The sequence below is a fragment of the Geotrypetes seraphini genome, chromosome 3, assembly GCF_902459505.1.
Source record: "Geotrypetes seraphini chromosome 3, aGeoSer1.1, whole genome shotgun sequence".
NCBI classification, from domain to species: domain Eukaryota; kingdom Metazoa; phylum Chordata; class Amphibia; order Gymnophiona; family Dermophiidae; genus Geotrypetes; species Geotrypetes seraphini.
The window spans coordinates 259,263,118-259,276,373 of record NC_047086.1 but is presented as its reverse complement, the minus strand read 5'-3'; the positions used below and the strand labels follow the sequence as shown (position 1 = coordinate 259,276,373).

Here is a 13,256-nt window from a genome sequence, read left to right as displayed (position 1 = left end):
TTGGATCTCTGGTTCATCCATACCAGTTTGTAAAGATGGGCATCGAACAACTATTTCGCTGCACCTCTTTGCAAGTACTTAGAACTCTTTCACCCCTGCCAACCGATACACTAGAGCAGTTTGCATATAGAGTGTGGGTAATCAACGCGGTACTTAACGAACATGAACATTGGCCCATTTCCTCAGATTATGGTCAGAGAGAACATAAAGAATTCCTATTAGAATTATTATCTCCCGAGATTACTAAACACCTTCTGTTGTTCTCGGAGGACCCTAAAACTACGCCTTTTGACACTTTACTGCTCAGGATTGGGTCTGTGTGGAAGACCCAGCCAGCTCAAATTATTCCAGTATCAGAAGCTAGAAGGTGGCGTGCTGAGGGAGCACCCCAATACAAGAAAACACCACACACAGGAAACAGAGGTAATGTCAGAGCTAGTTACAGAAATTCCTCCACTTACATTCACTTCCATGAACTCAGAGACCAAAAGGAAAAATTAGAAAAAGAGACAATGAAATGGGAACAGGATTGTCACACAATGCAGATAGAATTGGACAGGGTAAAAAGTGATTTAACAGCTAGGAAAAACAGTGTTAGTGCATAGGGATGTCCTGACTCTCTGTGTCCAAATACCAAGGTGACTCAAGCCTTCACAGCCCAGCCGAACTCCTTTCACTTACCTGTGGACTCACTTTTGGAGACGCAGGATAAGGGAAAGAAGTCAGACTCAGAATTCAGCTTGAGGTGTGGCACCTTTGATATTGGACACTTGCAGCTGCCCCAATGTTAATACTACCATAGAGGGTCAGGATAAATTAACTTTGATTGATACAGGGGCTGGAATCAGTTTTACAAGTAGAGCGCCTCCTACTGGAGATCAGAAAAATATGGAAATTTGTGAGATTCAGGGTCTAAATGACAAAGCTTCAAAGTGTGTGTCTATCCCACAAAAGGAACAAATGAAAGACATTGTAGAAACTACTGCCAGCATGAGTGAGAATACAGGCAAGGAAATAGTTGAGGTGGCTGGTCTTGTATTGGGTACAGAAATTCCTGTGCAGTTAGCCACCCAGTGTTGCCTGCCAGTGCAGCAGCATGATTGTAGTATAACTCACTCAGAGGCTGCAGATGTTTCAGTTTGGGCACAAGATTGTGAGAAAAGGTACACAGAAATTTTGTTTGAGGGCAAAGATCCCGAACCACAAACACAGCATCCAGTACTTCCTCCAGCAACAGAACTGGTGCCTAAGATGGAGGAGAGGGGTCTGAGCAGACCTATCTCTTTAGCATGTGGCTCTCCAGCTTGGTCATTTGCTAAATCAGGGAGCTTCAGTAGGCTCACTATAGACTCTCGGGCCCTAAGATTTCAAAGCCTGTAGTACCAGTGGCTGCCTCTTACTCTGACATTACTGTGAAATTTAACCCTAAATGTGCATTTTTCTCTGTCCTAGACATGACTAATGATTTTCAGAATTTGCCCCTTGCCTCTGAATGCCAGGACACGACAGTGCAGACAAAAGAAGACAAATCTAGCCTGCACCTGACTTCTGCACCGCAGTACCCACTCCTCCGAGTGCAGTGGGACCCAGGTGGCAGACATGTGGTCCAGGTTGGCCTGAATGGAACATGGACAAAGTTTGTTTTAAGTGACCTTGAGGATGCTGCCAATTTAAAATGTTTTTTCTTTTTCTTAGCAGCAGTTCGGATATATACATAGCCATCCCAGACCAGTTTTGGCACAAAGATATTTCTAATGTTTTCCAAGGTTCCTACCTTTTCTGAATATGAGATGGTTATGATATGCATTATTTGTACTACTCAGGTGTTCATCTTTGCTGTGTTTTTCTATAACAATGTGTTTATTTGCAGAGTTAAATTCAGCCCTGAACACTTGACAGATGGAAGAATAGTTTCACGCCTAAAAATTTGTGTTTTATGTTGACTGTGCCATGTAGTCTGTCTTTTGTCTATTTGTTTTAGTTTAGGGGGTACCCCAGGATACATAACATTGGCCATTTCTAGAGCTCTTTTCCCCATTTTTTTTTTAACTAGCCCAATTGAGCAATGTTCTTTTTACCTATTGTTTCATATCCTAAATGTAGCTTAGGGGTTATATTTTTAAGTAAAGGTTTCACTTTATACCGTGCAGACTGGATTGTTTATCAAGAAGATAGGCTGCTTGAATGGGACAAAGAAGCCAGAGACTAATCCCATCTACCATGCCTGCAAGTATCACACCCTCCTTATCAATTAAATTAACCATTGTTTCAAACAGTTTACAAATTCTAAACAGAAAGATACTGGGACATACAATAGTTTCTATACACAGAATAAGATTCCAAGCTATAAAAGCCTCCTTTCTGCAACACATCTGCAGCTCTAGCTCTCTCTCTTTCTCTGTCTATCCTTCTCTTTATCTATGGAATACGAAGCTTGGACCATCACCCCATCTCCCTTTTTCTCTCTCTCTCTGCCTCTCCTTAGAACTTCAGGCTTCTATGTCTCTCTTTTCCTCTGAACTCTGTAAGGCAGGGAAACTGCGTTGTTCTCTCATAAATTGTAATGCTTAATTGTTGTAATGCCTATGAATACTACTTTTCTGTAAGCCTATTTCTATAATATATTCTTTATGCAATCACCTCTGGCTGTGCCTCTTTGATTCTACTTCCTGGTGAATCATCTGTGAGGGAACTGAACCTGAGACCTGGCGTTTGTAAGGGCGCCTCTCAAGTGACCCCACCAACCATACATTGTGGGGGCCACTAACAAACCTTACACCTTGATTTTCCAAATCTTCATCAAAGCAATCCATATCATCCTCATATATTTCAATATCGGATGATCCCTATAATTAATGGGTAAATTACAAAGAGATGTTTGTAGAAGAAAATGAAGGTTCAAAGGCCGAAAAAGAGAGCGTTCCATCTCACACCATATATATTCTGAAGTTCCAAGAAACCAATTTCTAAGATGTTAAAGGCTATAAGCCAAATTATACAAATAAAGAATAGGCATCCTCATCCCCCCCTTTTCCAACTGCCCATCATATAATCCAACCTCAATTTAGGTTTCTTCCCCTTCCAAAAAAACATTGTAAAACAGAAGCCAAAGCAAAAGATCTGTCTTCTTAATCCACACTAGTAACTGTTGGAGAGTATTTAACCAGCATGGAAAAATGATCATCCTATAAAGTGCTATTCTCCCACTCAATTGCAATGGCAACGAAGCCTATATTTCTAGCTGACGCTTAGTATCCTCCAAAAGATGAGTAATATTACATTTATAAAGTCTACTCAGATCTACTGGCAAATGAATACCTAGATAATTAAAGTCATTACCTGCCCAACGTAAAGGAAAAGACCCTGGCCACAATTCTTTAGTCTGGGATAATGTTGCCATAGCTTCTGATTTAGAGTTGTTTAAAGCAAATCCTGAAAAATCCCCATATTCACGTATACTTTCTAACAAAATTGGGAGCGAGGAAACCGGATCAGTGAGTACCAATAAATCATCATCAAATGCTGATATTTTAAAATTTTCTAACCCCAAACGTACCCCAGTGATTTCTGGATTTCCAAGAATTTCACATATAAGAGGATCCAAGGTAAGAACAAACAACAATGGGGAGAGGGGACATCCCTGTCTAGTCCCTCTTCTTATTTCAAAAGGATCCGTAAACTTTCCATTCATCCACATCTGAGCCAGAGGTCATAAGAACATAAGCAATGCCTCTTCTGGGTCAGACCTGAGGTCCATCGTGCCCAGCAGTCCACTCACGCGGCGGCCCAACAGGTCCAGGACCTATGCAGTAATCCTCTTTCTATACCCCTATATCCCCTTTTCCAGCATGAAATTGTCCAATCCTTTCTTGAACCCCAGTACTGTATTCTGCCCTATTACGCCCTCTGGAAGCGCATTCCAGGTATCCACCACACGTTGGGTAAAGAAGAACTTCCTGGCATTTGTTTTGAATCTGTCCCCTTTCAACTTTTCTGAATGCCCTCTTGCTCTTTTATTATTTGAAAGTTTGAAGAATCTGTTCTCTCTACTCTCTCTATGCCCTTCATGATCTTGTAAGTCTCTATCATATCCCCTCTAAGTCTCCTTTTCTCCAGGGAAAAGAGACCCAGTTTCTCCAATCTCTCAGTGTATGGAAGATTTTCCATCAGCTTTATCAGATGCGTTGCTCTCCTCTGAACCCTCTCGAGTAACGCCATGTCCTTCTTAAGGTACGGCGACCAATATTGGATGCAGTACTCCAGATGCGGACGCACCATCGCCTGATACAATGGCAGAATAACTTCTTTCGTTCTGGTTGTAATACCCTTCTTGATTATGCCTAGCATTCTGTTTGCTTCTTAGCGGACGTTGCGCACTGTGCCGTCGGCTTCATTGTCATGTCCACCATTACCCCCAAGTCCCTTTCTTGGGTACTCTCATTTAATAACATCCCTCCCATCGTATAGTTGTACCTCGGGTTTCTGTTTCCCACATGTAATACTTTATATTTCTCAACGTTGAACTTCATCTGTCATCTCGTCGCCCATTCCCCTAGTTTGTTCAAGTCCCTTTGCAATTCTTCGCAGTCCTCTTTAGTCCGAGTTCCACTAAACAGTTTGTTGTCGTCCACAAATTTTATTATCTCACACTTCGTCCCCCATTCTGCCTGTTATACCATATTTTTCCAGTACCACGTATAAAAACTCCCATCTCACTTTATCAAATGCCTTTTCTGCATCAAAGCTAATAAGTAATGAGGGTGTCCCTGAAACATGCTCTTCTTGTAATGACGCCAATATGGTTCGGATATTTTTCACAGATCTACGTCCTCTAACAAAGCCTACTTGTGGAGACACTAATAAAACCGGCAGAACTTGTGCTAAACAATTAGCCATTACTGATGCCAATAACTTTGTTTCAAAACAGAACAATGATATTGCTCTATAAGACTCTGGGAGAGTCAAATCTTTCCCTTTTTAGGTAAAACAATCACCTGGATTCTTCTCAGAGAATCCGGCATAACCTGCCCATCTATAATCAGATTAAACAATTCAGTTAATAATGGTAAAATATTATTTCCCATTAATTTATAAATTTTAGCATGAAAGCCATCAGGGCCTGGAGCTTTTCCCAATTTACTTTTTTGAATTGCTAATTAAGAACATAAGAACATAAGCAGTGCCACCGCTGGGTCAGACCACAGGTCCATCCCGCCCAGCAGTCCGCTCCCGCGGCGGCCCAACAGGTCACGACCTGTCTGAATCACCCCTTGGTTTCAGTACCCTACGATCCCTTTGTCCCTCAGGAATCCGTCCAATCCCTGTTTGAATCCCTGTACTGTATTCTGCCTGATCACTTCCTCCGGGAGCGCATTCCATGTGTTCACGACCCTTTGGGTGAAGAAAAACTTCCTTGCATTTGTCTTGAACCTATCCCCCTTCAGTTTCTCCGAGTGCCCCCTCGTACCTGTTGTCCCTCTCAGTCTGAAGAACCTGTCCCTATCCACCCTCTCTATGCCTCTCAGGATCTTGAAGCAGGTTAAGTATTTGAGAAGACTGTTGCGACAACCTGGGCAAACCCAAACTATTCATATAAACCGCTGGATTCAATCCCGTAGGGGATCCTCTGGAATAGTGTCTCAAAGAAAATGACGAAATTCCTTTGATATCTTACTATCATCATGTAACAACTTCCCCATTCTATCCCGAAGAGTCAGAATATAACCTGAGCCTCTCTCCTGACAAATTATGCATGCTAACATACCACTAGGTTTGTTTCCAAAATGATATAATTGAAATTTTTAATACATATCAGATTTTTTGGCTCTCTGATGAAGCAGCTCATTCAATTCCGCTTGTACAGCCGATTAATCCTCATACCCTCCTTAGGCCAACTACAATAAGCTCTCCTCAGTCTTACTAACTTTTGTTTTAATTGCAAAATTGCATGATCCCGCAATTTTCGCTTGGTACTAAGATATGCTATTATATGACCTCTCAACACTGCTTTCGCAGCCTCCCAATAAAGACCAGGCTCTTTCCTATGCTTCACATTATTTTTTTGATAATCACTCCACTGTTGATGTATATATTCTAGGAAAGCATAATCTCCATACAATCGCCAAGGAGCCTTATCCTTTATTTGGGAATCTTTAATTATGATCCATACTGGAGCATGGTCTGAAGTAACTGTCGGACCTATAGTAATCACTATAGTTTGGCTAAAAGTATTATGATCTATATAATCTAAACGGGATTGTGTTAAGTGAGCCTGAGATAAATGAATATAATCATGAACTGTAGGATGTAATACCCTCCATGCATCCTCTACCTCAAGATTTTCACACATCAAAGATACCCCTTTAATTCCTTCCTTTTTAGTGGACCGAGGATGATAAGATTTATCAATGATAGGATCAGCAACACAATTAAAATCACCCCAATGATTAATTGTGCATAACTTATCTGACCCTACAATTTAACAATGAGATTTTGAAAAAAATCTTATCATAGACATTTGGGGCATATAAATTACAAATAAGAAAGGATTTTTTATTTTTATTTTTTATTTTACAGGTGCTTTATTGATGTGGAGTGCTTTTTAGTAGAGAGCCATCCAGTTGCCAATCCATTTATCTGAACAAAAAAACTTAAGAATAAAAAGACGCCTTTGATCGCAAATTAAAACAGACACAAGCTGAAAAGATGAGTTTAAATAGGTAACAACACATTATAACTTGCGACAGACATCTTTTTGTAGAAGAGAAGCTGAAGTGCGGCACTTAAATCTTTATGTTCAGCAGTTCATCAAGCTTATTCTGGATGTCTCCATATACTGTATTAAGCAGTTCTTCTCTAGATTTTGTTCCATCTAATTGCACCACATCAACACTGAGATCTTCCATTATCTTCTTATGTTTAATATACATGGGCCAGACATGGCCATCAAACAGTCCAGGTGGATCAGGAACAGTGTAGTTTCTTGAACTTCTTCTCTTTTTGCATTCTTCATAGGGAATAGAAAGAAAGTAACGTTGGTTGAATATATCAATTAGTGGCTTGTAGGTGTACAGAAGAAAACCTTCCACAATAAGAATATGAATAGTTTCATCTTCCTCCTCTGACTGTTGCGAAACATCAGTATCCAATGTATTATTGACTCCATGTGAACGTTCAAACTTGACTGGGTTTTTTATCCAGGCTTCGATGGTACTCATCATAGCTTCCATATCCAATGAATTGATAACATCATATTGCTTAAATCCATCTTCAACTGCTATCTTGTCCTGAGGCTTAAAGACATCGTCTTGATGTACTACGCAACAGTTAGGTAACTGATTGGCAAGTTTATTGGTAAGAGTCATCTTCCCGCCGTTGGTAACGCCGCCGATTCCCAAGATGTACTTCATGGTGCCGTCCTGCTGTTCGGCTACGAAGGGAAGCCAAATCTACGAAGCCGTAGACCTGAAACCCGGGCGGACTCCGCGAGGAAGCCAAGAGGAGGAAAGGGAGAAGGGAAAGAGAAGAAGGAAACGTCAACTACTTAACGTCGTCATGTTTGAGAGGAACCGCTTTGTATATGAGCTATAATGTATCTGCCTTGTAGATCAATCAATATATGCCTCTTCTGGATCTGCAGATGTTTATGAAACAAAATGGCCACTCCAGCTTTCCTTCTCACTGCCGAAGCATCAATTATATTCCCCACCAACCATTTGCACAATTTTTTATGTTCCTCCCCAGAAAAGTGCGTCTCTTGAAGTAAGACTATATCAACCTGTTGTTGTTTTTTATAAATTGAAGCAACTTTCCACGTTTTATTGGAGGAAATTCCCCCTACATTCCATGTCACAATTTTAAACATGAGAACAAAAATTCAGACATATCAAAACATGAATTAAATTTACAGAAGAAGCTGTCCCAGCCTTCAGCTCCCTCCCTCTGGATGACCTAGGTTCCCAGCAACTATCATTCAAATTCCACAACCAACCGAGCACATCAAAATGTTTCAAAATCATGTAGTTAAAAATTAAAAATGTATGACCAAATAAAAGCCAATAAATAAAAATGTATGACCAAGTGAAAACCAAATACAAAGGAATAAAGTAGCCAATATGAAATTATAGAAAACTGTACTGCCATGTATTTATCTAACAAGGGTATGTAGAAGTCACTTCCAACAAAGCTTCAGAGTAATATGATTCTTTATTGCATAAACATCAGATAATACCAAATAATGCAGACAGACATCAGATAATATACAAGATATAAGCAGATAATATCTATATACACCAAATAGAATACTTCACCATGTCTGCCACGTTCTGTCCTGATACTGATCAGGAATCTGAGCGATCAATAGGTCGGACATTACCTACTAAAATGTACATATTACATTTTCGCTCAGCAAATTGTATTTCTATACTATTGCCTCGTGAGGTCTCTGATCTCTGTATTTCCTCTGAATATCTACTTATTGTATTTCGCTGAATGTCCAGCACTCTTGATTGTAAACCGCCTAGAAGTTGCAAGATTGTGGCGGTATAGAAGAATAAAGTTATTATTATTATTATAAGGCTCTCCCAAGGCTGCAGCAAGATTCATTTTGGAACTGTCCCACTGTAAGTCTGATGAAACATTACTATCTAAAGTATATTGCTGTAATATAGTATTATTAACAACATGTAACATTAACTAATCATATCGTAGGGTTAGTTAAGAACATAAGAATATAAGCAATGCCTCCGCTGGGTCAGACCTGAGGTCCATCGTGCCCAGCAGTCCGCTCACGCAGCGGCCCAACAGGTACAGGACCTGTGCAGTAATCATCTATCTATACCCTTCTATCCCCTTTTCCAATAGGAAATTGTCCAATCCTTTCTTGAACCCCAGTACCGTATTCTGCCCTATTACGCCCTCTGGAAGCGCATTCCAGGTGTCCACCACATATTGAGTAAAGAAAAACTTCCTAGCATTCGTTTTGAATCTGTCCCCTTTCAACTTTTCCGAATGCCCTCTTGTTCTTTTATTTTTCGAAAGTTTGAAGAATCTGTCCCTCTCTACTCTCTCTATGCCCTTCATGATCTTGTAAGTCTCTATCATATCCCCTCTAAGTCTCCTCTTCTCCAGGGAAAAGAGTCCCAGTTTCTCCAATCTCTCAGCGTATGATACCTTTTATCAGACGTGTTGCTCTCCTCTGACCCCTCTTGAATATCGCCATATCCTTCTTAAGGTACGGTGACCAATATTGGATGCAGTACGCCAGATGCGGACACACCATCGCCCGATACAGCGGCAGGATAACTTCTTTCATCCTGGTAGTAATACCTTTCTTGATTATACCTAGCATTCTATTCGCTCTCTTAGTGGCCGCTGTGCACTGTGCCGTTGGTTTCATTGTCATGTACACCATTACCCCCAAGTCCCTTTCTTGGGTACTCTCCTTCAATAACATCCCTCCCATTGTATAGTTGTACCTCGGGTCTCTGCTTCCCACATGCAATACTTTACATTTCTTAACGTTGAACTTCATCTGCCATCTCGTCGCCCATTCCCCTAGTTTGTTCAAGTCCTTTTGCAATTCTTTGCAGTCCTCTTTGGTCCGAGCTCCACTTGAACTGTTCTATCTGTGTGCTTCTTCTGCTGTCATTTGTCCCGATGTGGATCATTACTGTAGTCTCTTCCGTCTCCGCTCCTTCCAGGATCTTTCCAATTTTGTCCACGATGTCCTTGGTTCTTGCTCCTGGGAGGCAGGTCACTAGCCGATCTTCTCTCCCTCCTGCTATGTGGCTGTCCACATGCCTCAGGTTCGAGTCTCCCACTAGGATCACTGACTTTCCCTTCTTCGATTTTCACTTTGGTCTCAGGTCAATGTCTTTGGAGTGCTTTGCTGCTTCTTCTTCATTTTTATTTCTTTATTAATTTTCAATTTAAATCAAGCTAAACACTTGTACAGAAAGCAATAGTCATAATAACAAAATAATCATGAGGTAATTTAACATCCAATAAGAAAACATTATTTAACTATTTAAGCTCAAGTCCTCCTAAAGGATCCAAGATTTTAAATTAGCGAAAAATAAAATTAAAGAAATTATTTTGCAAGATGTTCAAAGCAGAAGCACTGAAAATGAGGTTTCTTAATTATATTAGGGTTCAAGATAATCCTCCATCCAAACGAGCCGTAGCTACAAAAGTTGTCAATTGAGATGGTTCAAAGAAAACATATTTAACAGAACGGTAACACACTATACATGGATGTCTCAGATAAAAAGTTGCCCCCAGAGAAGTAACCCCAGGTTTCAAAAGAAGAAATTCACGGCGACGCTTCTGTGTCTCCCTTGTAAGGTCAGGGAACATCTGTACTTTACAACCAAGAAAAATTTTTTGTCTATTTTTAAAGTAAAGTCTTAATAACCATGTTTTATCTAACGGAAGCGCCACAGTTAGAATCAAAGTTGCTGGTAATGCCAAGTCTTTGTCAGATGTCTCCAATAATTCTGAAACATTTAAAGTTTGTTGACCCAATTCTTTTTGTTGATTTATAGAAACTTTCATAGGCAAATAATAGACACGTGAGAATGGTGGTAACATTTCTTCTGATACTTCTAAAATTTCCATCAAATATCTCTTAAGCATTTCTCTCGGGTTTACCATTTCTAATTTAGGAAAGTTAATTAGCCTTAAGTTATTACTACGAGAATTATTCTCAAGCATTTCAACTTTCCTTCTCAAGTTGGTGTTATCTATCTTTAATTAAAGTCTCTTGAAGTTGTTTTGATGTAGTTATTTCCTTTTCAATTTTCTGAATGGTTTTATCTGAGTCAGACAGTTCTTTTCTTAAGTCTTTAAGTTATTTTGTATGTTCTGTAATTTTTCCTTCCAAGTATTGAAATTTAGGTGTAGCGAGCTTTACAAAGCCAGCAATTAGGTCCCATAATGAATCTAAGGTTACAACTTCAGGTTTTACCAAATAAATTGAAGCTTGTAAAATAGTAGAGTGCTCACCATTCTGTAGAAAGTCTTCATGGCCTGTCTCTTGGATTTCACCCCCTTGTAAAGCTGGATTCTCCTCGGGTATATTGGTTAGGGCTCCTTGAGCATGAGCCCCAACCTCCAAACCTTCTCCCAGATTGACACTTGCCTCTGAGGGAGAGAACACCTCCAACTCCGGGGTTTCCCCACCCCTGGGAGAACTGGTAACCTGAGGGCGTGGGGGCGGCTCCCTTACATTGGGGCTTCCATACCCTGGAGGAACAGCTACGGGTTTGCCTCCCTGTGTCCTCAGCGGGCTGCCTTCCGACGCTCGAGAAACCTCCTGCACTCGCCTCAAAAGCCACTCAATATTGCCCAGAGAGGGAACCTCTGGACGCCGCAAGACAGCAGCAGCGCTCCGTCCTCTTCTCTTGGGCATAATTGTAAGTAGACACAAACCCTTTCCAGAGTTCAATTATGAAGAAATTATTGATTTATAAGCAAGCCCGACACGAGCAGCTCAGTGCGTCTGACTTGAAGCAGCCATCTTGGATCGGGTTCAGAAGATGCTGCTTCTTCTTCTATGTCTTTGGTGTGCTTCGCTGTTTCTTCTTCTGGGCATCGACTAGCCTTTTTCTCCCCCTCGGGCGGTGTTCCTCTGTGGGCGTCTTCTTTGAGTTCATCTGTTTCTTGTTTTCCCTTCCATGTTGGTGTTGGTGTAACTTCATCTTTCATCTGAAGTTCGTTCTCTTCCACCCTCCTCCTGTAGGCTTCCTCAATGAATTTATCGAGTTCCCTGACCTCCTCCTCTATGTGTCTCTCATTCATGAAGTCTTCAGCTGTCCTGATTGGGTCCTCCGTAGTGTAAAGTCCTTCTAGCTCCTGTATCTTGTCCTCTAGTCACTTTACTTCCTTCTTCAAGCTTTCAGCTCCTGACACCAACCGCATACATATGACTGTCTCCACGAGGGAAAGAAGTCATACATATGACAGTCTGTGCAGAACAATGGAAAGCTCATCTTCTGGTTTTCCTCTGCTTCCATTGTCGTTTCTACTTTAAGATAACAGTTAACAGTTTATGTGTGACCTGCTGATGTTACATATGTAAGTGCCCTCTGTGTCTTCTTTGTTTTGCTTTTATGTTCTAAATGATTATTTTGCTGTGTTAGTTATTGGTTTTCATACCTTGTCGCCCCTCCTTGATGTATTGACTCTGCCCTTCTTGAGGCCCTTCACAAAGGCGCTCTCGCTAAGGCGAGCGCCTTTGCTGCTCGCCTTCGCTGCGCGCCGTTGGCTCCTCCCCTTTTATGGGAGAGTTCGGCTGCAGGGTGCTGCTGATGTCGGAGAGGTGGGCGGAGTTATCTCTCGCCTCTGCCCCTCTCTGTGCCTTGCCTGCCTTTCTGTCCTCTCCCCTCAGCTCTCTCTCCGACTACCACGTGCTCACCGCTTCAACCCAGCCGCCTCCCGACTCTCCTGGCTGCCTCCGAAGCTAGCTGCAGTACAGTATTTGGCATCCATTTACCTTCCCATCTAAATACATCCGCTACTCCGGAGCCAAGAGATACTTGTTTGCCAGCCAGTATTTCAGAATCAATAGTATTTACAATACTTAATATAGTTCCCGCCCCCCTAATAATGCCTTCGGGTTCTACATTTGGGTAAAATAGGAAAATAAATTTTCCATCCATATATCATTTCCTTATGTTTAAACTGGTGTTTCTTTTTTTTTTTCAGAGTAATATTTCTTACTAATGAGGCATTTACTTGAAAGTGTCACATATCGGGAATCATGGAAATTAATAATCATATTAATATTATATTTGTGCTCCTACTCATGGCTTACATACATTTAGGGTAGCTCCATATTCACTATCGATCAATGCAGTCATCTGGTATCCAGTTTTCATTAGCAGCTTTGGTTAGGGTCCGGCTATGCTCCAGTTTCAATAGGCTTGCTATGCCACTCACATGCCTTCACTCACGTAAGAGTCAAGTGCACCACCCCGGAGACAAGCCCTAGTGTAAAGCGGCAGGATATAGGCTCACTCCTATTCCCAAGTTGGTGCCACATGATAGCTTCATGGCATGGCATTGTATGCAGTCTTCTCCCCAGAATTTTTTTCCAGCCAGGTGGCATGAAAAAGTAGCCGGGTGGGGTGGGAAGCGGAAATTTGGTGGTTAGAATAGGGTCATTATATCTAGTGGCATAACTAGTATACAGTGGTACCTTGATTTGAGAGCATAATTCGTTCCATCAATCCAAAACGCTCTTATATCAAAGCAAA

At 41.2% G+C, this 13,256-nt stretch overlaps 2 protein-coding genes across 7 annotated transcripts in view; both read right to left on the bottom strand.

The window, feature by feature from the left end:
• The window catches only part of NDUFAF7 (NADH:ubiquinone oxidoreductase complex assembly factor 7), a 268,244-nt gene that overhangs the window by 144,579 nt on the left and 110,409 nt on the right, over positions 1-13,256 (bottom strand). The window lies entirely within an intron of this gene.
• LOC117356555 (nicotinamide riboside kinase 2-like) lies at positions 6,568-7,409 on the bottom strand. 2 transcript variants are annotated; one of them, XM_033935908.1, is made up of 2 exons: positions 7,060-7,409; positions 6,568-6,987 (listed from the first exon to the last, which is right to left on the bottom strand). In XM_033935908.1, exons 1-2 carry the CDS (start codon positions 7,407-7,409, stop codon positions 6,783-6,785), a joined length of 555 nt encoding a protein of 184 aa, XP_033791799.1. In that variant the 3' UTR covers positions 6,568-6,782. The 2 variants fall into 2 exon arrangements, with proteins under 2 accessions (XP_033791799.1, XP_033791798.1); XM_033935907.1 differs by having other exon boundaries at positions 6,568-7,409.

Excerpts from the sequence above, each read along its gene's own strand:
- LOC117356555 (XM_033935907.1), bottom strand. The coding sequence starts at position 7,409 with ATGAAGTACATCTTGGGAATCGGCGGCGTTACCAACGGCGGGAAGATG.